The sequence below is a fragment of the Nanorana parkeri genome, unplaced genomic scaffold (assembly GCF_000935625.1).
Source record: "Nanorana parkeri isolate BGI_ZX_2015 unplaced genomic scaffold, ASM93562v1 scaffold319, whole genome shotgun sequence".
NCBI classification, from domain to species: domain Eukaryota; kingdom Metazoa; phylum Chordata; class Amphibia; order Anura; family Dicroglossidae; genus Nanorana; species Nanorana parkeri.
The window spans coordinates 843,473-871,248 of NW_017306587.1; the positions used below are offsets into that span (position 1 = coordinate 843,473).

A 27,776-nucleotide genomic window follows, 5' to 3' on the forward strand; every position below is an offset into this window, starting at 1 on the left:
ATCTCGGTATCTAGTGACAACAGAATGGCCGTTTGGCACACGTACATGCCAATCTTACACGGTTATTGCCTGGTCCATAAACATGACCGTACTTTTCTTGCATCCCGAGGCCTCTATAAAATAGTGATTTTAGTAGCATGTCGACTGGCTTAACTAGATACTTTAGTTTAAAAATATATTTTGATATTCTCTATTTCATGGGCGTTAAGTGCTAACAGTACAAAAATCGCTAGTCCTAATGAAGCTACCCTTGAAGCACGACCCATTTACCAACATTATAGAAGCATAGAACTCGAAGACAACAAAAAACTAGCATTTTAAGATCTGTTCTTTTTTAATTTCGATTTTTTTGGCTTTCGGAACAAGGAAGACGCTCCCATCCTTTGTTTGCTGAAGGGAATATTCCAGAGGGGAGTACGGCTTTCCATCCTCATCAAGCAACTTGTTGAAGACCTCCATATACAAGGTCCCGAGCTGCTTCTTCATAAGACGGAGGCTGTTGTTGTACTCTCCCTTCTCGGCGAGTAGTTTCTCTTTCTCGTTCTTCAGCTTGTCTAGATCCTGCTCCAGGTCCACGATATTCTCCATTTTCCTCTTGCGGCAATTTTGGGCCGCCACCTTATTTTTTCCACGCCTGCGTATATCTCGGATGAGGGCGAGCTGGGCATCGGTAAACTGGTGTTTGGACATCAAAACGTTGAAGTCATCCACAGGAAGGTTAACAATTTTATGAATGGAGAATGGTACATTAAGAGCTTTTGCCCTTTGCTCGTCTCTAGTGAAACGAGCCTCAAGGCGGCTTGCAGTTTTGTCCTTCGTGAATGGGGTATTGCTTTGACCAGGCCTAACGGGCAACTCCATTTCTGGGGAATTGTGAAGTTCTGTTTCAAAGGACGCATCGAGTGGTACGAAAGGCGAGAGTGAAAAAAATGCATCCTCCGTGAAGGACGCTGGGAGCTCTTCAGTGGGATTTTGTAGTACGCTTTCAGATGTGCTTTCCGTGTCCTCCATTTCAGAGTCACTGTATCCAAAAGGAGCGTCTCCATAGACAGAGGAGCCCATAGATTGCTGCCCAGGCGATGTAGCGCAAGGACTTGTGCCAATTGAAATTCCCGAATCGCAATCATTGTATTCTGATGGATTGTTCCCGTTAAATGCTTTGCACTTTGATAGGTCCGTAATATCAACAGATTCATGTAAAAGTTCAGTGAGAGACTGGCCTGAATTGTCTGTTAAAGGCACATTGGTCACTTTGGGGTCAGTAAGGGTAAATATGTCATCACAAAAAGATTCCATGTGAAAGGTTTGGTTTGTGGTTACTGTGGGCACATTGGGTACAAAAGAACCTGCAAAGTCATTCGAGAAAACCGGTACTATGTTTTCCACTGGATTTTCCATCGCTGGTACTGGACTGTGATACATGTAACTGTGCACAGCCTCTGTCACGGGTTCCTGATTCGGATACATACTCAGATTAGCAAAGCCATCAATCTGACTGCCCAGACACTGGATGGAGAGAAGATACAAAGTACATTAAACCTGGAAAATGCAATTCTACTAACTCAACTACTTGTTACATTAAAGAATATAGATTTATCAGAATTGGATGCCAAGAGTCAAAAGATTTCTAGAAAATGTCGGTTGATTGATTACAATGGAAGTTTTTGTGGCTTAGCAAAGTGCTGCTGGATCCGGAGACAGACTGACAGGTACCAGAATTCAGTGTCCATTCGTCCACTCACACTTAATGACTAAGCTCATACTAGTAATTGTGGGCCAGCTTAGAAGTAACACATAGGGCTCTGTAAAAGGACTCTGCCCATCAATATTCCCAGCAAAGTGGTTAGGATAACCAATGTGATCATAGTAGGATTGTATCACTGTGGGTGTGCCGTGCTGATCAATAAACACAATGTATAAAAATGAACAAACAAAACCAAAATATTACATAAACCTACACAGCGATACCCCTGACCAAGTAACGCACGTAGGGCGGAGTTTGTGACACTTAGGTGGGCGGAGTTGGTGGAGAGAGAGATACAGAGGCACTGGCTAAGGTGGGGTTGCACTAACCCGCTACACACTGACTTTATCCTATTATTAGTGTGCACTTTAGTCTGCGCTTTTTTTCATTTCTTGGATCACCAAACGAGGATTGTGACACTGAGGAACGGAGGATTACTATCCAAACCTGCCCGCTGTAAGGCTAGGCTCACACCTAGGCGATTTATTGCTTGGATTTTGCCGCGTGATGTCACATAAAACAGATTTCTATTCAAGGCTATGGAAGCTGTTCACACCTTTGCGATTTGTCGCGTGGTAGAAATCGCCTGTCACGCAAAACAGTGCAGCAGCTTTTTTCGGAAGGTTCTTGCGCAGGTTGTGTCCTATAGACATCTCTATGCATTGGAAAAAAAAAAACGCACGTTTTTCAAAGCAAAATCGCGCAAACAAAAACGCACGACAACCGTGCCAAAATAGCTCCCCTGCTGAATCACCTAGGTGTGAACCTAGCCTAGGAGGGGATTGGCGCGATTAGACCGTGCTAGGTCTAGTCATAAGGTAAGGGACATCCTGGAGAGGGTCTGCACTGGGGGAAGAAATGATTGCGGTGGAGGAAGCGCAGCACAAACTTTCTTCTGGATTTGTTAAAATGTTTTTGCACTTTTAAGAATTCACTTTGGGACATTATATGATATACTGATTATTGTTGTTTTCTACTGCGGATACGTCTTTTATATGCAGTGGAATTTTCACACAGACAATATATTTAGACATGCACACATTTATATGGGCTGGTATTTATTATGCTATATATGCATTATTTTGATTCTCAGCATAGGTTTATATAGGATTTGGTTTAGTTTGTTCATTTCTATATATTAAAATTGTATTTAGCGATTAGTGCGGCACATCTACAGGTAAATGATTTATAATAATCACGCATTATGCTGCTGGGATATATATTGGCACAAGGGGTTTTATGGCTTTATCACTATAGGCCGTCATGATATGGTCTGTTCTGTAGGCAGGTGTATCATCAGGATATGTAAAGCGCTGCGAAAATTGTTGGCGCTATATAAATACCTGAAATAAATAAATTAAAATAAATGTTGGTCACATCAATCATCAGGAATGCGTCATAAGTACACGGGGCGTTAACCTGCAGGATTTGAATGGTGTGAATATACATATAAATGATTTGCATAAAACTGTTTAGCAAACTGCACAAATAATGAGCTACAGGCAGAATGGACAACCGTATAGTCCAGTGACGTATGTGTAGTTATTTTAAATATTTTTTTGCTAAATATTTGTAATACAACATTTCATAAAAAGAAGTGTGTGTGTGATATATATATATATTTATTGTTTATGTCTGTTGTCTTGCTCTAAGGTTTGGACATGAGAGTATGAATGTTGTATGGAGCATATGAGAGCAGATGTGAGCCGTTCTTAAAAGTAGTTTGCAGTGTCAGCGTTGGCTGCTAGCCCAACCCCACACACATTCCTTTTAGTCCATTACTATGTTAGCTAGCTTCACTAGCCAATAGGAATATGCAGGTGGTAGGAAAGGGCGGGCAAGCTTCGGCACTTAACAGGAAGTGTTGATTGTTTGCCTGTTGGAACGCCCCCATGATTTGGAGGTGCACTTCATATCTGCAGCAGTTTGCCATCTTTCCCCTCTTTTAATCTCTTTACTTGTACTGAATGAATCATTTTTTTAGTTCATTCAATTTTATAAAGGCTGCCTTTTAAAAATGTAATTCTGATGATCAGAATTTGTGTGCGATTGACTTCTAGAGGAAACGTCACAGTAGCAAGCCTACCTGTAACTCAGGAATAGACATCAGCTCCTCCCAGGCCTGGTCCATTTCATGCATGCATTCTGCATTAGCGGTTGTGTTCTGCAGAGTTTCAATTGCAGGAAGCGGATCTGTAGTGAGGAAGTTCTGACTGACCTCTATGTGAGGAGTGGGTGAAATTTCTGTTTGGTAGGTCATTGGAGGCGTCTGGAAACCAAAAGAATTTTACGTTTAATATGTCACACGTGTTTGTATAATAAATACAATGCATTTATAAGATTTATCAGCTGAGTTTAATGTCACTTTAGAGGAATGCTGTTTACTTACTCCACCCTGATCTGCCCTGCAGCCCCAGTAATAATCACCATACTTACAGGTATGGGGCACATTGTTGTATCCAGCTTCAGTGCACCGCTTAGTGCCTAAGCATCCAATCGTCATGTCCCAAGTTTGGCACATGGTGGTTGGAATTTTGCTAGCCGGGTGCCCATACCGATCATAAGGTTTGTATAGGATCTTTGCAGGAGCTACAGCAAGGGAGGCAAGTAAAGGCACCGAAGATTCATTTATTTACTTTTTTTCTTTTTAAAGAGGAACTTTACCCATGTCTTCAAAACAACAAGAAAGGCGCCTTTAGAAATGCTTAGTAATGACATCTACAAGTACTCACAGTTAATTGCTGGATTTGAATTCTTTACATACCTTATTTTTCTTTTCCTCCCCAGTCTTCGGACAGTGGCCATGTTAACTAAGGGCAGGTTACTAGATCTTCCTTTACTTCCTGGAACTCTGGCACATGTGACCATGCACCTCATCTCAGTGGAGGAAAATTCCTTTCCCCGAGATCTCATGAGATTTGAGATTTCCCAGCAATGCTCTGCTGGTGTAACCCTCCCAGGATGCAACTGTTAAACATGTTTATTTTACCTACAATTTCTGGTTTTCTACTCCCTGGTTCTCTTTGACAAAAGTGATGTAATCGTTCCCAAGCGTTGCCTCCTGGGAAGGTTATATCAGCAGAACGCTGCTGGGAAAGCTCATCGGTAATCCGTCCGGGAAAGATATTTTCCTTTCCTGAGATGATGAGCATGGTCACATGTGCCAGAGTTCCAGAAGTAAAAGGGAGATAGATTTATCTGCACTTAGTAAAAATGGCCACCGTGAGAAGAATGGGGAGGAAAAGAAAAACAAGGTATGCAAAGAATTTAAAAAACGGGAATGATCTAGAAGTATCTGTTTGTAGATTGTCATTACTAAACATTTCTAAAGGTGTGTTTATTATTATTTTGAAGATATGGGTAACGTTCCTCTTGAAGTACAAAACATTTGTTAGAATTAAATCTGTACTCTTCAAAAGCCCACAACCCCAAAATATTCACCTCAATCTGGAATGTATCGGCTAAGATTTTCAAGCAGTCATCAAAGGACAGTCCTTGGCCCAGATCCGGCTTATTCTACATACAAAAAGAAACAAACATTATCATCTTGTTAATGTGAACAGGCAGTCCATGCCGCATTGCTTCACTAAACACGATGTGGACCAATTACCTGCAAGGAACTTGTGACTACTGCAGCCTCTATTAATGCCGGCTGCTGAATCGGGATGAATTCCCCAGTCTCCTCATCTAGTTGCAGGTTGGCAAAAAAAGCCTTTTCCTGCTCCTTCAGAAGTTGTTCCTGGTGCTCTTTTTCAATCTTCTTCTGTTTTTGCAGCTCACATTCCTTCTGTCTTTGGTGGTAGTCAAAAACTTCTCGACCAACACCGAGGTCAATGTCTTGTTTCCATAGGATGTCGATGAGTTCTGTATCCTAAGAAAGGAAGACAATATTGTGTCAGTAAAAAAAAAGTATAACCCGACAGCCTTCATTACACACTGGGCCCGATGGGTAAAAGTGTCGGAGGGCAATTGTTACCCACAGTAACCAGATTCTATCATCTCCAATACTTCACTGTCAACATGATTCCAACTGGTTGCCAGGGCACTACTTTTGGGCATCATTAAGTGGGCCCACTATGTATTATTCATAGGGATAGGCGTACATGGGCAAACTAAGGCCGTCAGCATAGCTTCAATGAGACTTGGCAGAGGTGAGCCCACTGCATTTATGACAAAGAAGGCAACAAACTGCCATTCTCTGCGACCTCCACTGATATTGAGCACTAAAGTCTGTAAAAATAACCCTAGTAAAGCGACATACACAGGACTTTCCAATATAGTAACCAGCGTTAGAAAGGGAAAAGGGTTTGGGAAAATAGGTGCGTCTTCATAAAAATATACCGGTATTGACATACTGGAAAGCATGCTACTTGTCATATACAAAAACCTAAGTGTTAGAAGCATCAATCTGGTGTGGATTCTCTGCTTGTTAAAAGGTACGAGGAGATGAGGTATATTATCCCTAGCCCGAGGGTGAAACATGGTCTATATGTCTATAAAATGAACACACACATACATGCCGTTATTCTGGTTTGACAACATCTAACCCTCAGGGTCTAGGACAAAGGTTTTTCCACCATCTTTTGCAGTCACACGTCATGTCACATGAGAACCCGTAACAATAGGGAACTAGCAGAGGAACTGCGCTCATTTCATTTCCTGTCAAAATAATATCCTACAACACACAATAGGCTGTGTCTAGCTCACAATGAAAGATACCGATCAGTATATTTCTAGGGTGATGCCTTTTATTAATCTGCTCACATAACAGGCAACACAAGATTCCAGATACAGAACTCCAATGAACCTGCCAGTAAATTATTAGCAAAATCCTAGTTAACCGTTTCATTGGAATCAAAAGGAAATGTGTTTTTACATGGCCCTTGTTATATGTAGAAAAGCACGATACGAGTTTGTGGACAACAGGCTCAATTCACAGAGCTTTAACACAAGGATAAAGATCTTTATTTCAGCCATGTGACCAATTTTGAAATCCCATTGTACGCAGCTAAAAATGGCGGTCATCTTTTTGAGAAGAAGGATCTTTCTCCTGCTGGAGCGTTCACTTTGTTAATTGTTAATAAGGCATGTGGTTTACAATGTGCGTCGGTCAATTTATAGTCCTATACTCCTCCCGAGGGACACCTTTTATGGGTCCAGCATGGCCTGAATAAAAGTAATAAACATGAAGTGCCTTCACTAGGTGGCTGAGACATTTTAAAAAGTTTAATTGTCTACATGTGTCCTGCAAGTGCACCACTTATGCATTAGGATAATGGGGATCTTTATATGGTGGTCTGGGTACCTCATCCAGGTTCCCTAAGGGGGCTCCTACTTGGAGGAAGGCGTATGGAAGTGTATCTCAAGGGTGTACAACTGAACTTAGTAGACATACTGCAACGGACAAGCCCATTGTAAGTGTATAGATGCTCCAAGAACCAATGGCCCAAGCCGCTAGTAGCATTCCGTGTTGTACCCTGCGTTAAACCAGTTGTTTTGGAGAGATCTCCTTTAACAATCTCGATGTCCTTCCAGTTACTTGATTAATGTTTAAGCACGCTGCACTCTGAACTCATTAGGTAAACGCAGAGCATTCAAAGACTGAAATGTATAACTGAACAGTGTTGATTTGCAAATTATGTCAGAAACCTCTTGAGAAGTTTGGTCACTTTATTTTCAAAAGTAATCAAGCAAACTAGTAGCTTAGCCAGACGCCTGCCATCGACTATGGTGAATACCTTTTCTTTCATCATTACCTGTCCGTGGAATATAACTAGCGACGTATCTTTAAATAAAATACTTGTTTGTTTTCATCCCTAATTACATTTCAGTGCTGCTGATCACCTGCACCCACTTCCTGTGTACAGGCATGCCCACAGCAATGGCTGAATGGCACTTCTCGGGGCAGTGGACCATGTATGCATAATGTGTGTTGAAGTAGCCACTTGTAGTTCCCATCACGAGCCAGGATGAGCGAGTGATCACACAGGAGCATAATTGGGGAACAGGGACCAATAGTTGTCACTAGGGATGCACCAATACCGAGTATTTAGTCATTACACGCAGGCCGGCTTCCCGATTGGCATGGTAGCCGGCTCCATGCTCCCTGCGCCTGTTGAGTCTGTTAGTGACCGAACACACGTTGGAGGGCTGGGCTGTAGTCAGTGGAACCAGAAAGTGAGCATTCCATACTGGATTCCAGAACTCCCGATCTCATCACACACAAAACACTGCAAAGATAACGTGCAAAGAGCAGTAACTAGTAGCAACCAGCATTCTTATCTCATAAAGGTATCCACACTTATCACATGACGGTCACCCCGGCCAACAACTCAGGGAACCATTCATCAGATAAAGAAACCGGTTATGATGATTTGCCTTCAGATGTGTGAATTGACGCTAAGGGTTTTCCTACTCTTCTTTGCCATAAATATGTATACCTGGCCATGCATGCATGTTTAGAAGAGATAGTGCCGACATCTAAAATCTCTCCATATCCCATGAGAGCCTTCAGAGCAATCACAGAGGCTTTCCGATTGGCTTCTAGGTTTCTGCACTCTCCAATGGTGATAAATAAGATGTACTAGGGACCATACTTGTTGGTATTAGCTTACAATCTAGAAATCATTTGAGAACTTGGGTCTAATGGAATGATGGTCATGCTACGGGGGGGAGGGTCAGAGGCTGCGGTCATGCTACGGGGGAGAGGGTCAGAGGCTGCAGACATGCTACGGGGGAGAGGGTCAGAGGCTGCGGTCATGCTACGGGGGAGAGGGTCAGAGGCTGCAGACATGCTACGGGGGAGAGGGTCAGAGGCTGCGGTCATGCTACGGGGGAGAGGGTCAGAGGCTGCAGACATGCTACGGGGGAGAGGGTCAGAGGCTGCGGTCATGCTACGGGGGAGAGGGTCAGAGGCTGCAGACATGCTACGGGGGAGAGGGTCAGAGGCTGCGGTCATGCTACGGGGGAGAGGGTCAGAGGCTGCAGACATGCTACGGGGGAGAGGGTCAGAGGCTGCGGTCATGCTACGGGGGAGAGGGTCAGAGGCTGCAGACATGCTACGGGGGAGAGGGTCAGAGGCTGCGGTCATGCTACGGGGGAGAGGGTCAGAGGCTGCAGACATGCTACGGGGGAGAGGGTCAGAGGCTGCGGTCATGCTACGGGGGAGAGGGTCAGAGGCTGCAGACATGCTACGGGGGAGAGGGTCAGAGGCTGCGGTCATGCTACGGGGGAGAGGGTCAGAGGCTGCAGACATGCTACGGGGGAGAGGGTCAGAGGCTGCGGTCATGCTACGGGGGAGAGGGTCAGAGGCTGCAGACATGCTACGGGGGAGAGGGTCAGAGGCTGCGGTCATGCTACGGGGGAGAGGGTCAGAGGCTGCAGACATGCTACGGGGGAGAGGGTCAGAGGCTGCGGTCATGCTACGGGGGAGAGGGTCAGAGGCTGCAGACATGCTACGGGGGAGAGGGTCAGAGGCTGCGGTCATGCTACGGGGGAGAGGGTCAGAGGCTGCAGACATGCTACGGGGGAGAGGGTCAGAGGCTGCGGTCATGCTACGGGGGAGAGGGTCAGAGGCTGCAGACATGCTACGGGGGAGAGGGTCAGAGGCTGCGGTCATGCTACGGGGGAGAGGGTCAGAGGCTGCAGACATGCTACGGGGGAGAGGGTCAGAGGCTGCGGTCATGCTACGGGGGAGAGGGTCAGAGGCTGCAGACATGCTACGGGGGAGAGGGTCAGAGGCTGCGGTCATGCTACGGGGGAGAGGGTCAGAGGCTGCAGACATGCTACGGGGGAGAGGGTCAGAGGCTGCGGTCATGCTACGGGGGAGAGGGTCAGAGGCTGCAGACATGCTACGGGGGAGAGGGTCAGAGGCTGCGGTCATGCTACGGGGGAGAGGGTCAGAGGCTGCAGACATGCTACGGGGGAGAGGGTCAGAGGCTGCGGTCATGCTACGGGGGAGAGGGTCAGAGGCTGCAGACATGCTACGGGGGAGAGGGTCAGAGGCTGCGGTCATGCTACGGGGGAGAGGGTCAGAGGCTGCAGACATGCTACGGGGGAGAGGGTCAGAGGCTGCGGTCATGCTACGGGGGAGAGGGTCAGAGGCTGCAGACATGCTACGGGGGAGAGGGTCAGAGGCTGCGGTCATGCTACGGGGGAGAGGGTCAGAGGCTGCAGACATGCTACGGGGGAGAGGGTCAGAGGCTGCGGTCATGCTACGGGGGAGAGGGTCAGAGGCTGCAGACATGCTACGGGGGAGAGGGTCAGAGGCTGCGGTCATGCTACGGGGGAGAGGGTCAGAGGCTGCAGACATGCTACGGGGGAGAGGGTCAGAGGCTGCGGTCATGCTACGGGGGAGAGGGTCAGAGGCTGCAGACATGCTACGGGGGAGAGGGTCAGAGGCTGCGGTCATGCTACGGGGGAGAGGGTCAGAGGCTGCAGACATGCTACGGGGGAGAGGGTCAGAGGCTGCGGTCATGCTACGGGGGAGAGGGTCAGAGGCTGCAGACATGCTACGGGGGAGAGGGTCAGAGGCTGCAGACATGCCACGGGGAGAGGGTCAGAGGCTAGAGACATGCTACGGGGGAGATGGTCAGAGGCTACCAGAGATGATCAGAGACTGCAAACATGATATATGAGTTGATGGAGAATTAGGGCATGCTTCAGAAGACTGGAAGGAATGGGGATAGAAAAAAAAAAACACAAATAAGATATCCTGAAAGAAATAAACCAAACCGGCCAGTGTAAAAGTATATTTTTTTCACTGGCTTGACTACAGTAGGCAGGCTTCAGGTTGGGCACCAGGTAGATAAACATAGCAATGGATCATACAATACTAAAAACAGATTGACCAGAGCCTCTTGTAGCAGGCTTGTGTATTTGAATGAAGATAATTTTGATGACAGCATAGAAGTGCTCTATAAATGATTGGCTTTATGCATAGGGGCAGACCAGATGATGTCACAGCAGCACACATAACCGCATTCTCAGCAGTCTGACATCTCAGATTCCAATAGGACATTGCCCTACACACTGGAGGGGGGTTTACTATTCAGCTTGATATTTTCACGACAGGTACCCTTTAATTGTGGAGTGCGACAGGAGAACTATTCCTAAGCAGCTCACATAAGTAAATCTACAGAGACTTGTTATGACAGCTCGGTAATGGAATAATGAGTTCTTTGCACGCTGTTTTCAGCTGTAATTACAAGACCTGTTCCTTATTACAACAGAGTGACATTATCATACTAGAAGTAAGATTACCGAGTATTACTGAACAGATCTGGCACATTCAAGAAGTGGGTGTGTACGGACATATCGGGGAGTAAAAGGGTCACCGGTCCTTTTAAAGAAAGAAAAAAAATTTGTTGATGGTTTTCAGCTTCTGTAAGACATAACACTGTGATCCTAAAGTACATGTCCAGCCCAAAGCTTTTTTCATTTTGTATTGAGAAGGGAGAAGGGAAGGGGTGCAGCATCTATCAGTTTATTTCTGGCTGGCTGTCCGGCTGGGGAGATTTCTTTTCATTTTTTTTTGTCCAAGCGACGCAACAGGGACAGGTGATTTAAGCTATACGTTTTTTCATCCAATGCCTTTGGCATGCAAACAGGCGCATGGGGTCGTAAAACCCAGGTGCATTTCTGGGCCTTTCTGCATGCAGTGGTGTATACCCTCCTACAGCCATTCATTTTCAATGGGCAGCTGTACACGGCCACTGTGGCTCCATGATGGGTAAATAGGCCCAAATTGTACAATGCGTGGCCCCACCTGTGTGCATGAGGCCTCAAGCTGGCCACAATATTACAATCACATTTTTCTTCCAACAGGGATGCAATGATCTAGGGCCCAGGGGTAGCAAACCTCCGGCTCTCCAGCTGTGGTGGAACTACAAATCCCATGTGGCATTGCAAGATTCCCACAGCCATGACTCCCAAAGAGAGATGCATCATGGGATTTGTAGTTTCACCACAGCTGGAGGGCCGGAGTTTGGCCATCCCTGATCTAGGCAATCAGGTAGGCCCCCACACTTTGTAGCTTGTTTGTACAAATGGCGAGAACATGCGAAGAAATGATCTTTCTTCTGCCTAGACATGCACCTCTGGATTCCAGTCTATGGAGCGTAGAGAACGGTCACGTAAACAATTCCGCAGCACGGCATCAACATTACATGAGGTAACTGACATCAAAGACACGCTGATGTTGCTCATTAGAAGAGCCGTATGTAATTAAAGTCAAGGCATTGGACTGAAAATTGATCCAACAAAACAGACAAGGCTTCCTAGTAACGTCTGTATCCAGTGTCAGGATAAGAAGTAAACACAAAGTACGTTGGGATACCTAAAGGGCCTTCATTAGGACACCAGAGACATTTTCAGCTACAAGTTATTTTCCCACCGGCTGTGCCAAATTTGCCATAAAATCCCTCCTCCTGTACTTTATTATTGGTCAGAGAGGACTTCATGTACAGCTAAAGGCCACACTTACAGGAGTGCTGATAGGGAACGCTAGGCACCTTTGTCAGAGGGAGACAGGGGGAAGAAAATGGGAACTTCAGTACTTGAAAACAAAAAGAGAACTTATCCTTTAGGCCCCTTTAAAGTGACATCACTTTAGCTCAACTTTGGTCTCATCTGACCGCAGCACTTTCTCCCAATCCTTCTCAGAATCATATAGATGTTTATTGGCAAACTTCAGGACTCGGCAACCAGTCAGAATCCATGTTATACTGGCCAGACGGTCGGTAAAGTGAATTCTAATTGGCTGCTGTAGGCAACTGGACTGCCATTTATTGAATAAACCTGAATCTGGTTCTTGAGGACAACGAGAACTGCTCTCTCCTTGTACAAATGTATTTCTGTATGTACATAGATGGGAGCCATAATACTCATCACTAGAACACACCTCTGACCTTTGTACGGCTCTCAGAATAAAGATTTTTTGATGCCGTACAGATATACAGACAAGACACTGCCAAAGGACAAAACGCAACATCAGCAAATGAGAATATTTCTTTGGTCCATATACCATTAATGAACGTTGGACGACCTATACTCTATGAAAAGACCGATTATCTTACACATGCACTGATCAATAAAACTAATTATTGCGGCTTGCCCCTCGTAAATGTGACCTTAGACTCTTTCAGGATCATAAAAAGAGTGAAGCAGAGGTGCGCCCAGAGCAGCCAATAGGAGTTTAGTTGCCCTTTCCCCAATGAAGGACAGAATGTGCACATACAAATCTTATTGGCTGCTGTAGGAAATAATACATTTACCCCATGATTAACAAAAAAAGAACCCAACTGTGCAGTTATTCTTGTTGTGTATTATGAAGCAAGCCACATCCCAGAATCACGTAGTATAACTGTAGGACATACCAGCATCTACTTATAGCTAAAATATTTGTTGGGTGGACTTGCCCTTTAAATCATGACCTACTTTGTCATCTGCTCAGGCACCTGAAACATTGAAGGTAATCTGCTGGACTTAATACACTTCCAAGCTCTTGTTTAATTACTGCTGGTCTATGAAGTTATAAGAAGACACCTCGTAGGGCCACAGAAGAGCAACAAAAGGTTAAACCTAAACCAGCGGGATGGTTGTAATCATCATTTCTTTGTCCGTACGACCACAACTGCCCTGCATAAGATAAACCTTGCAAGGAGATTCATACCCCAAATATACTGGTGTCCCCTCCGAGTGTAAGAACATACAATTAAACGAGACAACCAATAATAAAAAAAATGACAGCTTTAAACAACAGAAGAAGCGCAATGCAGAGAGTGGATCTGGGCTGTATATTCTCCGAGCAGAACCATTGTAGAAAAAGGATCCTGCAGACGCCATCTGATGACTTTCAGTTCCCACAGGAAGGAATTTCACGTTTACTTTGCAGAACTCAGAAGCAAAAATACGCAAGATTTTCATGTCTGTTTGTTTGTTTGTATACATTCAATATATATACACCAAAAGGCGTCTGCCACAATGATCACACCCCATACATACCCCAATAGGCGTCTGCTACAATTATCACACCCCATACATACCCCAATAGGCGTCTGCTACAATGATCACTCCCCATACATACCCCAATAGGCGTCTGCCACAATGATCACACCCCATACATACCCCAATAGGCGTCTGTCACAATGATCACACCCTGGAAGCATGAAACATTTAATATCACCAAAATGTTTTGTAAGATATAAAAGACGGGGTCGCGTTGGGTAAATAGACAAACATGTCAAGCCTTAAAATTGCGTGTGCCCATGGAAAAAAAAAAAAAACTACCTATGCCTAAAATTAGCCACAGGCAACATTTTAAAAGCTTTTGTAGTTCATCAGTTTACGGTTATCAGTGATTGATGGCCCTAAAATTATTGCTCCCGCTCTGGCATTCGCGGTGATATGTAACATGTGCAGTGCAATCGTCATTTTCGCATGTGGGCGCACCCGACGCATGTTTGCGAGTATGCAGGAGACATATACATACATACTAATTTTTGTAAACTTTTTTTTCCCGCTTAACTTTATTGCTATCACTTAGGAGCCTAACAATACTCCTCCCAAAAAAAAAAAAATAATTGTAAACTCACTCGTTCAGGATATCAATACATCAGACATTTTGGGGACACGGGGCCCTTGTGTTGCTAAAACATGGCATGTACTGGCCTTCACCATGAGTAAATTTACTCATTTTTTGCTTTATTTAATCTGCGATTTAATCTTCCGAATTCTGAAGTCAGATCACCAATCATCAGGAGTGCAGCTCTGACATATGGAAGCAAAGCCCTGCTCCTCTACCAAGATCGCTGACTCCACAAAGAAGCACAATGCTAAACAATAGGCACAGCTTCCACTATTGAACAGAATACAACTACGGGCAAACAGCAAAAACTTGTGCCAGCCACAGGTATACACCTAACGCACCTATACACACCTAAGCAATACCTGAATACCAGCCTGTCTTTGCCACGAGTGCTGGGCAGACATTCAAATACCCAAGAAGTCCACCTGAGGCCATAGACAAGAGTAACAACCATCAACAAAGCTCTGACCGCCAATTACTCTCAAGTAGTGAGGGCAGGAAACTCGCCCGATGGCTGCCAGTCTTCCAAGGTCAGTGCCCGCAACCCAACAGATGCACCAAATAGACTAACCAGGACTTCCCGCTCCCACCAGGGCCCAGATCAGGCCATAATTCACTGTAAACAACCTTAATATGGATAAAGCCTGTATTCCTATTAAAATACCAACCTTCCAGCAATCAGGACTCTTACTAGGACATCCTTCTATATGTATGAACACACTGGAAAATACAAAGCTGCAAACCAGGCCAAAGGCTTAAAGAATTCTAGAAGGCTGGGAATAGACTAACTTTTCAACCTTAAAAAGCTCTACAAAAACCATAATCGGGGCCTTTTAGAAACGTTTTACACAACACAGTAAGATTCCAAAGTCAGGCCTGCACTAAACGCGGCCATTATCGGAGCTGATAGAGAATTCCGGAACGTGCATCTTATCAATCACTGGCATCCGCTGTCATCATTGAAGCGTGATGCCTCTCTAGGGCCAAGTAGACATGGCTTCATGATAACGTACACCGATCAATTCCCAGTCCAAAGTAACAATCTTCTTCAGCTTCTTATCTTGTACGGCGTGACTAATGTTGTGCCACAATTTTATGGCTACATAATGTGTAGACTTCACGAATATGGCAAGCCTGGGATTTAGAACTTCCTTTCTGAAAGATCAGAATCGGAATGCGTTCAAGTAGTATATGACTGAGCACAGATCACAGGAAATGTAACAGTCCCAAAGTGCACACACGAAAAGAACCAATAGCGCCTGAGATCACCACTCCACTGAAGAAATACATATGCAGAAGTTCTACAGGTCGCAGCCCCACATCAGTCAGGGAGACTAATATCGGATGAAAAAAACAAGGGGCGCCTTCCCTAGTGTACATTCAGTTTTTTTATACAAAATGGCAAAAAGTGGAATGATACTCACAAAAGAGTAGATCACATTGAGCCTTCAAATCAAAAAGGTTGATCCTCAGTCTTAGCAAAAAGCAAGATACAGCATGTGAGAGCTGCACAAATGGTGGTTCCTATGCGATAGCACAGTATGCCTGGGTTAACACGTTTCTTGTGTGCTTTTTAGCACAGTACTGTACAGTATTATTCAATCCAGCATGGCTACCAAGAAAGTGCAGAGCAAGCATGGTGGAAAAAAGAAAGTGCAGAGCGGTAATGGATTCACATATGGTTCATAATGGATTAACATGATTTGCATTGAACCCTATGGGAAAATTTGTCGGTTCGCGACCAAGTTCGTAGGGGTCAGAACGGATTAACCTGATTTACATTGAACCTTATGGAGAAATTTGATATGGTTCGCGACCAATTCAGTTTGTGACCAGAATCGTGGAACCAATTAAGTTCATGAACCGAGGTACCACCGTACAATACAATTCAAGACAAGATTGTAAGGAGGACCTTTACTTCCTGTCCTGGAGACACAACAGGAAGTAGGAGAAGATCGCTTTTAGAAATGAAGGGAAATCTGATACTAGACAGTTGCCACTGAAACAGATGTCCCCATTGGAAGATTCCCCCTTACCTTATGATGTATTTTGGTCATGAAGGCAAATAGAAAAGGATGAATCTCCCCAATGGGGGTATATAAAGCAGTGATTATTATTATTATTATTATTATTATTATTATTATTATTAAGGATTTATATAGCGCCAACAATTTGCGCAGCACTTTATCATATAAGGAAAACATTACAATCACAATACAATTCAAGACAAGATGGTAATGAGGGGCCCTGCCTTTAAGGGCTTACAATCTAAAAAGGGAGGGGGAAGTGATACACGAGGAGGGAGCTGTGTGGGGATGAATTGTTAGAGAACATGGTGGCTCAGTGGTTAGGTTGAGGTGGGATAGGCTTCCCTGAAGAGGAGTCTGAATGGATCGCCTAAAGGCAGTCAAGGTGGGAGATAGACGGACAGGTTGGGGTAAAGAGTTATTACCTGACAAGTTTTAAGTATTCCCTACTCTAAACCTCCCCCCCCCAAAAAAAAACTTTTGGCTATAGATATACTTTATTACAGGTATTTATATAGCGCTGACAATTTACTCAGAGCTTTACACACTGTACATTCACTTCCGTACACATCATTAGAGCTCATTTTTGTATGCTTCTATTAAAACTATTCTGCTTTCATTACAAACCTTATTTTTAGGTCCAGTGACATCATCACTGGACCCCTGTGTTGTGCTGTGCAAAGAAAGCAGATCAAGGGTGGTTCTTAAACCATCACAGCACCCTGTCTCAGTCAGTACTCCTCCTAGGAGCTCTCAGGCCTGATAAAAGTAGTGGGCTGGCTCTTGGTAGGAGGTAATCGCATATCAAAATGCCTTGATGGGTGCCCGCCAGTCGGGAGGAGAGGGCATTCTTGTATCACCCACATATAAAGCTGAACCTCCATGACCGAGAGAACCAAAATCCAATGAATCAAAGGGGTGTGCCAGGTACAGACTGGGGATGAAAGACCTAGATGATGCCAGATTAGACAGGAAATGAGGTGGGCTCTCTCAGACTTGCTGTTGCATCTAATGCACACCGAGAAGCCCACAGTGTTCAGGCAAATCAAAGTAAGCAATTCAATACTGGAGGGGAGCCGGTACAACTGTGCACGACTGAAGGCAAGGCTGGAGATCAGCTTTAAGTGAAGATCGGTCTGGGGCTAAGGATCCTCATGAATCTGTAAAGCTGGCCATAAACCTTACAACCATTGCACCACTTTTGTTGTGCGATGGTTGTAAGGTCATTAAAATTTCGTACGACCTGCCCATCTTGGACAGGCAGATCGTACTTGCGATCATCGCAAGCCCTCCCCGCTGAGGGTATGGGCTTGCCGATGATTGCAATGCTGAGCGGGCAGTGTGCGATTTTTCGGCTAGGAAGACTAAAGTCGGGCGACCGTACAGTAGATGCGGTCGCACGCTGCCCATACACCTGCAGATTATCGTACGATCGCGGGATCACTCGGCAGGTGTATGGGCACCTTAACAAAGACTGTGCAGTTTTAGCCAGCAGAGATCTCCTGAAGAATGACTGCTGCAAGCTGGAAACTTTCCATGTGTGATAACGGACACCTCCACCTTCCAGAGGCCTAAACTATAAGAATCGGCCCTGTGATCACCACGGAAGCTTAATATCAGGAGCGTTGCTTGCTATAGTTGGGCCATGTATGGCCAGATTTACACATCATTGGACTTTTCATGCACACTGCTCATTTTCACATCACTTCTGAGTTGCTTCATTAGCCCGCACAGCTTTCCTCTAGCAATCACTGGGTGAGTCTGGCTTCCTCTGCCTTGCCCTTGAGTGGATTTTTTTTCCAGGTCTGTTACTACTATTGGACAGATTTTACGTATTAATACAAATACTTGAGCAATTGTGTATAGGTTGATCCTTTCAGAAGTTTTCTTTAGTGGTCTAGTTAAAAGGGAAGTTGTGCAATCAATGGAACAGAAGACGGTGCTGGCTCTGCAAGTTGCTGGAACCAGATGTAGGAAAAAGGAGAAATAAAAAAAAAGTCTGCCCTTTGCGGAGGAGGGAGTGGAAGGGAAGTGCAGCGGGATGGTTGCGCAAGAGCCTCAGCCGTCCCAACAACTCCCTGCTGTGCACAGAGTGTGGAGAGCTCACACGCACATGAGCGGGGATCCAACAAGGGGATTGCAGACAGCCAACCAGCAACGACACGCTCCCTCCATGCCATGTGCAGCTTTCCACTAGCTTCAAATCAACTCACAGGAATCATTTTTACATTTTCAGCTGCACTTTAAAATGTGTAAGAATAAATTCGCGGAGGCAGCAAGTATATATTTAGATTTGTATAATGTATTATTACACGCCAGGTAAATATATAAATACCTTTGATTTATAACATTCGTCACACATTTAAAAAAAGGTGGCCATAACCCAAAAAGAATTTTGCTTGAAAAAATTGGTTTTCAGAACGTTTGTTGGATTTTCTAAAAAGTATATGGAGTTAACGTGACACTAAACTCTGAAGTAAACACTAAACTCTGAAGTAAAGTCTAAAGGTGCCCATACACTTTACAACCCTCACAAGACTTTCGATGTTCACCAAATGTGAACATCGAAAGAAATTCTACAAATTTGCCGGCATTCTGGAATGTTCTGAGGTGATTTGTAGAAAGATCGACCAGTGCATGGCCATTGAAAGAACCTCCTCACACCATATGTTGGTCAGAGTTGCCCATCACAGGTCAGACAATTTGCCTCATGTCCTATTACTTCAGTTCATACCATTGCGCTGGGTTGGTGTGCACGGACGAAAAGTAGGATATGCCGCATTATTACGTTGCGTGTTTCAATGCAATACACGGCATCACAGCGTGCTGTGTGTATAAAGATGAACGAAAAGCCATATCGTGACATTTTAATAAAGTTTAAATACAAAAACAAGGATAAACAGTGTGATATGCAATACATCACACCGCCCATACGCAGCGCACGTCAGAGGGTATGCCTGTGGCCTGAATCACACTTACGCAGCACAGTTTTTGCACGTTTCTACGCACATTAGCAGCATGCAGTTTGGGGCATTTCCAATTAAGTCTATGGGGCAAAATGTACCTTTTCGGGCGTTTTGCGTTTCTCTGCTCAGGTGTGAACAAGGGCCATTGAAAATCATGGGATTTCTTGTTTTGGGCATTTAAAAGCGCTTTTCGAAATGCTCAAAAACTCCTAGGTGTGAACCAGGCCTTATACACATGCCTGCTGGGGTGATTGGACCCCTGATGTTGGCTCAGCACTAAACTGTGTATAAAACATCCCCCAAGATTCTCGTTATCGATTAGTTGGTGGGATCACCTAGCTCTCTCCTCCACGCTAGGAGGGCACAGCAAGCAGTGGGCGGGCGCAATGACCAGCCTGCTATTGGCTACTGCAATTTGAAATGGCCAACAGCAGACAGGCTATTGCACCAGCCCACTACCTGCTATATTTACATTCACCTGCCGCCTGCAGAATCTTGCCACTGGCAGCAGTCATTCCCTGGCTGAAGCTATTCTAGCAGCATGTGCTTACAATACAATTTAAAAGGGGGGAAAAAAAACAAGAAAAAAAAAAAATGGGAAAATAAAAGTCATTTTCAGCCTGAAATTCTGCTGTGGGAGTTGCGTTGTAGTACCATTCATTTCAATGGCAACCCAAAAGCGCCTCCCACCCACAGTGTGATCACCCCGCACTGGAACACAGTACCACAATGCTGTGCGTTCCAGTGCAGTGCGATTCCAATAAATTGTGCGTGCAGTTTTATTCTGCAGTAAACTTTGTAACACTCCATTTGTGTATTTGATTTTACATTAAGGACGGTATTTCATTTTTTTTATCCGATTAATCGAAAAAATTATTGGCCATTATAATGCAAATAATGATTAGTTGCAGCCCTACAGCACTTCACAACGTTGCGGTGAGCTGCATCAAAAGAAGAAAAAAAAAAAAAAGCAATGCAGATCTGTTTTTTTTCTTCTTTTGGCATCTCATTCTAAATGATTGGAATGTTCTTTCAATGCTCAAAATGCTGCATGTAAATGTGTGTGGTAATGCACCAGAAAAGTTAGATATTAGACTCAAGTAATCTCCTGCAAGCCGCACTCAGACTGGGAGAGGGGGAGCACACTAGGAACCAAATCAGAGTTCTACTGCATAGAGCCGGCAGTCAAAAGTCAGGACATGTTGTCAGGAAAAGAGCAGAAGCACAGGCCTAAGATGGCAGAGAAAGGGAGTATCCTGGCTATAGTGTCTGGCAGGATCACAAAATATATTTTTCAGTTAATTTAAGACTTTACATATAGTTGAGATGAATTTGCCTAATGCACCAACAGAGCTTTATATCGAGGTGCAATAAACCTCCTCCCCAAAATCAAAATATATTGAGAGTAGGTATGAAAACTACCTACACCAAACCCCTCCATCCGGGGAACTTGCATGTTGGCATCCATGAAGAGGAGAGGAGCAGCCGGTCATAGGAGGGAACACAAGAGGATTCGGCCGGGAAGGATCCATCCTGGTTGATCCAGGCTCAGTCATCAGAGAAGGTCAATAGAAATACTAATATTCCCCAGCCGGGCTTTCCTCTGATGTCTCCAGGCACCTTAACAACACAATTCCACCGCAGGGAATGCGGCCCGTTACCACACACACAATGTCTAAAGAAAGAAACATCTTCCATACATCTGTGGGCAGGAAATGAAACCGGCTTCACAGACAATCAGCTCGCATCAGCTGATTTGTACATGGAACCCAAAGTGGCTACCATCTAGACATGCGAATGATACCGAGATCATCAAAGCAGATGGACTTTCACTCTACGTCTCGTGTTCCCAGTTACACAGATGTCGTTCTGTTATCAGGACCAAGTAAACAAAGTGATCCAATGTGCGTACCAAGACATCATTATCATATTAACAGGAAACTGCTCGTTTAGAAGTATTGGAGGTATACTAATTACCCAAGATCATGTCTTCTCTATCTTGCTAGTCGGCCCCGCTGGCTCTTAAAATACCTGAACAATGCCTGCATCCAATCAGATTGCTCAGGTATTTCTACAGCCATCGGGGCCGACTAGCAAGACACTGAAGCTTGGCCCAGCGGGAGATTCCTCCATCCACAGTTTAGCGTAGATTGAGGAATCTCTAGGTGTATGGCCAGCTTAATACTGATCTCCAGTAAAGGTGACCAGTATTCAATGAGCTCTGTGCCCGGTGCTACACTGGTCCAGAGAACATCAACAGTACACCCTATGGTGGTAAACATTGCATCCTATTTTTAATTCCTGATTAGGGGGGGGGGGGGGGGGGGGGGACAGGCAAAAAAATGTGTCACCTTCTTAATTTGAGCTTCTATTTGACGTTGAATCGGAATAAAATTGTTAATGGGCTATTAACATCTCTGATCCAATGTTATATACTGCAAGTTGAGGACATTTTGGTAATCTTTTTGGTGTGTGGAAGCTGCCAGCCCAATGTGCCAACACTTCCACTTTACTATTTCCAATCCAACAGGACAACCCTAGGTAGGTTTCCATGCTCTCCATCCACTGTTCCCAGTACACAATGACAAACTGACTGCCCTTGGCACACTGAGCTTCACTGAGTGTACATGTCTATCCGATAAGCATGTTTATCTGTCAGTGATGAAAGCACCGTATAGCTTCAGGGTAACGCCAACGTTAAAATGCCCCAAGACAGTGTTATGGCTCCTGTACCCAAACACAGGCACATTGGCATATCGTTGTTTTTGCACGCATGCGCACCCGACGCATATCTGCATGTGTATGTGGAGGGCGGAGGACTTAAAAAAAATAAAGAAACATTAAATAAAATTAAAGAAGACTTTTTTTTTTATGATTTTCTAATTTTGAATTACTTACTTTTTTTTTTTTTTTACACAACCTTATTGCTATCACATGGGGGGGGGGGCTAAGAAGCCCCCTATGTGATAGCCAATTTACATGACAGGTCCTCTTTATGGAGGAATCAGGGGACCCCTAATGTCACCTAGGGACCCCCAGAGAAGATGCAGAGATCTGCTTCATCAGCATCTCAGCTTCTGTAGCTGGAAAGTGACACTGAATGCAGGAAGTGATGTAATATACATCACTTCCTGTATTCCGGGACTGGAGAATAGATCAATAGGAGATCGTGTACTGATCTCCCTTTGATCTCCTGTCAGAGCCGTACCGGTCCCAGCAATGCTTATCAACAAGTCAGTTTATAAAAGTTATATATTACAATAGTATGTTCCAATTAACATAACGGCAACCTATAAATGCCCATTAGTGAGTTTTGCTATTGACAGCTGACATTCTGATCCTTCTTATGTTGAAGCCTTGTGAAAGGTCACCTGAGTAGCAAAATCTGGCCATACACCTAAAGATTATCTGCAGACTATCTATGGTCAGATGGAAAAAGTGCAACACATTCCTCCATCTACACTAAATGTGTGAATGGCGGAATCTCCCACGGGGCCACGCTTCAGTATCTTGCAGTCGGCACCGCTGGCTCTTAAAATACCTGAACAATGCCATCAAATACGGTCTCTCTAGTACTGCCAACAATGATTGTCCTTCCCTATTCTAGTGAGAATGATGAAGTATGGAGCTCAATATCAGACCCCGACTACAGGGCAGCGGTAGAGAAACAAATATATGTCATACAGCAGTGGTCCTCAACCTGTGTAACCTCAGGACTCACTGTCCTTGGTCATGAACTTGTGACCCAAGTCGCACTGCAATGAAGTGCGTTCCAGTGTGGGTGATCGAACTGTGGGCGGGAGTGGCAACGCAATGCACCTCCCACAGCAGAACGTGTAGTAGGTGCGATACCATGGTACAGTGCGTTAATCACATGCGACTGTGCGATTATTGCACTGTACTAGAGTGAATGGGCCCTCAAAAACACTGACACATTATCACATGCACACACTCCCAAAATGATTTTATATAAGATCTATCCACTCTCCACCTTACTAACAACTGGAAGGGATCCTCAGCCTGGGGTCCGGTGTGGGCTGCTGTGCTAGAGCTCCATCTACATTGCTTGTTCAGCTCCCATACGCGACCTGTAGAGGTACCGGGAGCCACAATGTGACGTCACTCCGGTCCAGGCACCTCTACAGGGCACAGGAGGGAGCTGTAAGCAATGCCGGTATGGATGGAGCTCCCTTGTGGCCATACCCCCAGCCCACCTCAAGCTGATACTTGGCACCGGGCAGCATATTTTGAATGGCTGCTTGGTGCGGGAACTGACAGTTCTGCGCTAGGGGGAGGCTGAGGAGCCTCTCACCTAGCAGTGGAAGGCACGCAGCGACCCACTGAACATGGGGTTGTGACCCACTTTTGGGTCGTGACCCACCAGTTGAGAACCATGGTCATACAGGAGCCGGTCTGTCCAGTCCAGGCGCCAACAGGAAATGTTTTTTTAGGCCTCAGCCCCATTGACAACTAGAGAAAACCTGAAAAGTTCAGCCGCAGCTGTAATCTCTGAGGAGCATTGGTTACCTGGCTCCTGGGATTTGTCCAGCCCTGCTATAGAGAACCACAAAGTCTGATATTTCTTCCACAAAACCCTTGAACGATCCTTCAGAAGGGAACACTAATACTCATGTTCCCTGTTCACTCAACATGCAATTCCAGGTTATCTTTACGGATAAAATGGAGGACCGCTCCCCTGAGCTCAATGTCGCCAACAGCCAAGATAAACCACTGAGCTCAGAGATGATACGATTCTCATAGAACACCAACACAAATCGTATCCGGACTCTGAGAATGTGATACGCTAATGTTACATCATGCAGGCCACAAAGAATGGATTTCATAGAACACGGCTTCCAATAACCCGGGACCTTTCCCTGCACATGGACTGACCCCCCTAAGGAGCCCCTTTGTGACTCTGCACATTCAGTTGTCAAGGAGAGAGCGAGGGAGCATGCAAACTCCGACCATTGCCTGCGTTCAGACTACACATCCCGACAACGACAAAGTCACATACAAAGCGAGTAACACCAGAAAACTTGACATCACACAACAGCTAAAACAGAGAAGGAGTTCTAGAACTGAGCAGAGGACGTGGGGGTTAGGGTTTAAAAGGGTTAACATTTCTTCTTGCTTCTATTCCTTTGTAATGTTAAGAGGGGCTGTGAGTGAGGGAGGGGCTGGGAGGGAGGGGGGCCTTGTCCATTCAGAGGGGGCTTGTCCATTGTATGTTAATGACGCTCATCACATCCCCAGATTTCAGTTTTTCTAGAAGGACAGACCACTGTGAGCGGGCTAAGAGGAGCCATAGAACACGGCTTCCAATAACCCGGTACCTTTCCCTGCACATGGACTGACCCCCCTAAGGAGCCCCTTTGTGACTCTGCACATTCAGTTGTCAAGGAGAGAGCGAGGGAGCATGCAAACTCCGACCATTGCCTGCGTTCAGACTACACATCCCGACAACGACAAAGTCACATACAAAGCGAGTAACACCAGAAAACTTGACATCACACAACAGCTAAAACAGAGAAGGAGTTCTAGAACTGAGCAGTGTAATGTGATTTAACTCCACATACAGCCAGCAAACCATGGCGGCTTTATTTGGGAAGGTGAGGCCAGCACTCACCCCTCTCCCTTGTAGACTGTCCCCTCGCATATTATTCAGGGATATGGGCCCTGGATTAGATGTGATGACACCAGCGGGCATTCGACCACCGCAGCGGAGGCAGGAAGAGGACGTGGGGGCCGGTGTCAGTGGGGATCAGGTAACTAAAAGTCCTTTACCAAGGTACCATAGACCAGCCTTTCTCTTCTACGGTGCTGTGCCTCCTAAGGGGTGCCTCATCATTTTGTGGTAGTGGGACTGTGGGGTGAAGGTGGGCATGAAGATTGAGTCGAAGGGGACTCCCAATGTGATAGGAGGGGGACTGATGTGAAAGGGGGGAAATCCTAATTTAAAAAGGAGGGGCATTTGATGTGAAGGGAGAAGCCCACTTTTTTGCATGTGGCCCCACCCTTAAAACCTATGACATTTTAGACTGGGGGGCCTCAAAATTTTGCACTCTTTTAAAGAGTCCTGTGTCTGAAGAGAAGCTGAGAAAGGCTGCCGCAGACATAACTGAGAACCAATACAAGGAGGATTTTTTTCCCCAGAGATGGGCTTTAAAGTGTATTTCCACTTTTGCAGCCAAATTGGGATCACACCTACTTTATATTTGTTACACGTTCCCATTCACATCACGCAAGATAAAAAACAAATAAAAATGCTTCTTGCCGTTTATATTGCTTTTACTCGGGTTAGGGTTTAAAAGGGTTAACATTTCTTCTTGCTTCTATTCCTTTGTAATGTTAAGAGGGGCTGTGAGTGAGGGAGGGGCTGGGAGGGAGGGGGGCCTTGTCCATTCAGAGGGGGCTTGTCCATTGTATGTTAATGACGCTCATCACATCCCCAGATTTCAGTTTTTCTAGAAGGACAGACCACTGTGAGCGGGCTAAGAGGAGCCTGGACTCGGCCATCTTGTCTGATTTCACAAAACATCTAAAAAAAAAAGGTAAGAATTCTTTTTCGTTATGTGTTCCTATTCACACAGCATAACGGACATATGGAGCGGTTTTCTCAAATGTGAAAGCAAAAGTGGAAATACACTTTAAGTTCAACAAATAAAACTTTCATAACTGAACACAAGTCCAATCTGCACAATGAAAGAAGTCTGAAGACAAAGCTTTATTGCTGTCCCTGCTGGGAGGCTCACCCCTCTTAGTACTGGTGGCGATGGGAGAATAATAAAAATAGAGTTGTCGCCATAAGAGGCAGAGAGAGGAATTTATCCAATGGTAACACTTGCTCTGGTGACAACCATCACCGAGGGGATTTCCAGTGTTTCCTGTTGTGTCTACAGGACAGGAAGTGAAAGGAGACTTCCCCAATAAAACAAAAAGTAATAGATGCACCGACCAGAATCCACTCTAAATGATCATTTTCCTTCACTGGCTAAAGCAACAAATCCCAGACTATTGTCTGCCGGGGCTCCGAGGGCCGCACAGGAAGTGCCAAATGACCACGGACTGCGCACCTGGGCCCTAATCTAATGTTTTGGGTTTAATTTGTATGACACATACAGAAGTATCAGACAGCTGCCGTCACATTTATATCCGACCATGACAACCTAAAGCTCACCACGCACATTACAATCTAATTGTACAATCTCCTTTCAGTCATGGGACTTGTAGTTCCACAACAGCTGGAGGGCACCCTTGCCAACCTAGTTCTGATGAACCTGCACCCCAGATGAGCCCCCAGACAGTGAGGACAGGAGAAGATCGGTGCATTCAATGGGATGTCAGGTCATGTCACACTCCATGTAATGTTGTCTTTAGGGGCCCCACAAGGGTAGATCTTCAGGACGATATGAAGCAAAATCTGATCTCGTTCATTCCCTGAAAACACCCGGCACCAACAACACGCAATTCCTTTCCATTCAGACCGATGTCCTGTATGACGTGTTATTGATTTTCTATCGTTTGTTCCTCTGACCAGAGAAAGAACAACGACAATTGTATCTTCCGGAAGAGAGGACATGTCTGGAGATCGGAGACCCGCCAATGTGATTGTATGATGGCCATACACCAGCAGAGGTCAGCCAACCAGCCAATCACGGCCTCCATTTTCCACTCGTGACTCTGGATGGGACAGATTTATTAAAGAGCACCGATTTCTAGCAGACGAGGATCGATCAATCTATTATCCCTGAAGAGGGTGAAGATCGGCATTACCGGATGAACATATCAGGCTCAGTCTTAAACTGGCCATACACTGACTGTATTTCAGGCGTTTTCTGCCGATTTGGCGTAAAACCGATCAAAGGGGGGGCACCAATCGGCTCCAAAAAAGGCAATTATCCAAACGAGTTGTATCAAAGATGGAAATCTGTGCATGGCCAGCCTCAATTGTACTGATCTGCGCCCTTCTACATCTTATGTGTGAAAGTTCCCCTTCTAGTAGCAGAAAACAGCACTTTATTGCATCACCAACAAAATCGTCCGGTGTATGGTCAGAAGCAGGCAGCCTGCGATCATCTGATCACGTGGTCATGTGACAGCCAGGGCGCCCGTGTATGACAGCTCCAGCCACCCCTCCCCCCTCCTCTCCTCTCCTTCACAAGCCAGTACAGAGGTGACAGCTCGGCCCCGCCCCCCACCCGTCCAGTTCGCCACCTCACCTGCATGGACTGCTTGGCGGGGGGTAACTCTATTTCCATCATGGTGGCCCCTGGCACCGGCCGGGTGTCTCCTCGCTGTGGTGGTCGCAGTGTTTCCTCGGTGTGGCGCTTCTTCCTTGTTCCCCCTTCTTTCTTCCCGGCCGGCAACTCTCCTTCCCCTCCGTTCACAGGACCGTCCCGAGCGAAATGACGGGAAAGTCCAGCGCAACACTGCCAAAGTCACCAGACACT

The 27,776-nt window shown here is 45.4% G+C and overlaps 1 protein-coding gene across 1 annotated transcript; it reads right to left on the bottom strand.

Moving 5' to 3' along the window:
• Positions 1-309: 309 nt before the first annotated feature.
• NFE2L2 (nuclear factor, erythroid 2 like 2) lies at positions 310-27,776 on the bottom strand. The gene is made up of 5 exons (XM_018558064.1): positions 27,546-27,776; positions 5,355-5,615; positions 5,186-5,260; positions 3,831-4,013; positions 310-1,506 (listed from the first exon to the last, which is right to left on the bottom strand). Exons 1-5 carry the CDS (start codon positions 27,585-27,587, stop codon positions 310-312), a joined length of 1,758 nt encoding a protein of 585 aa, XP_018413566.1. The 5' UTR covers positions 27,588-27,776.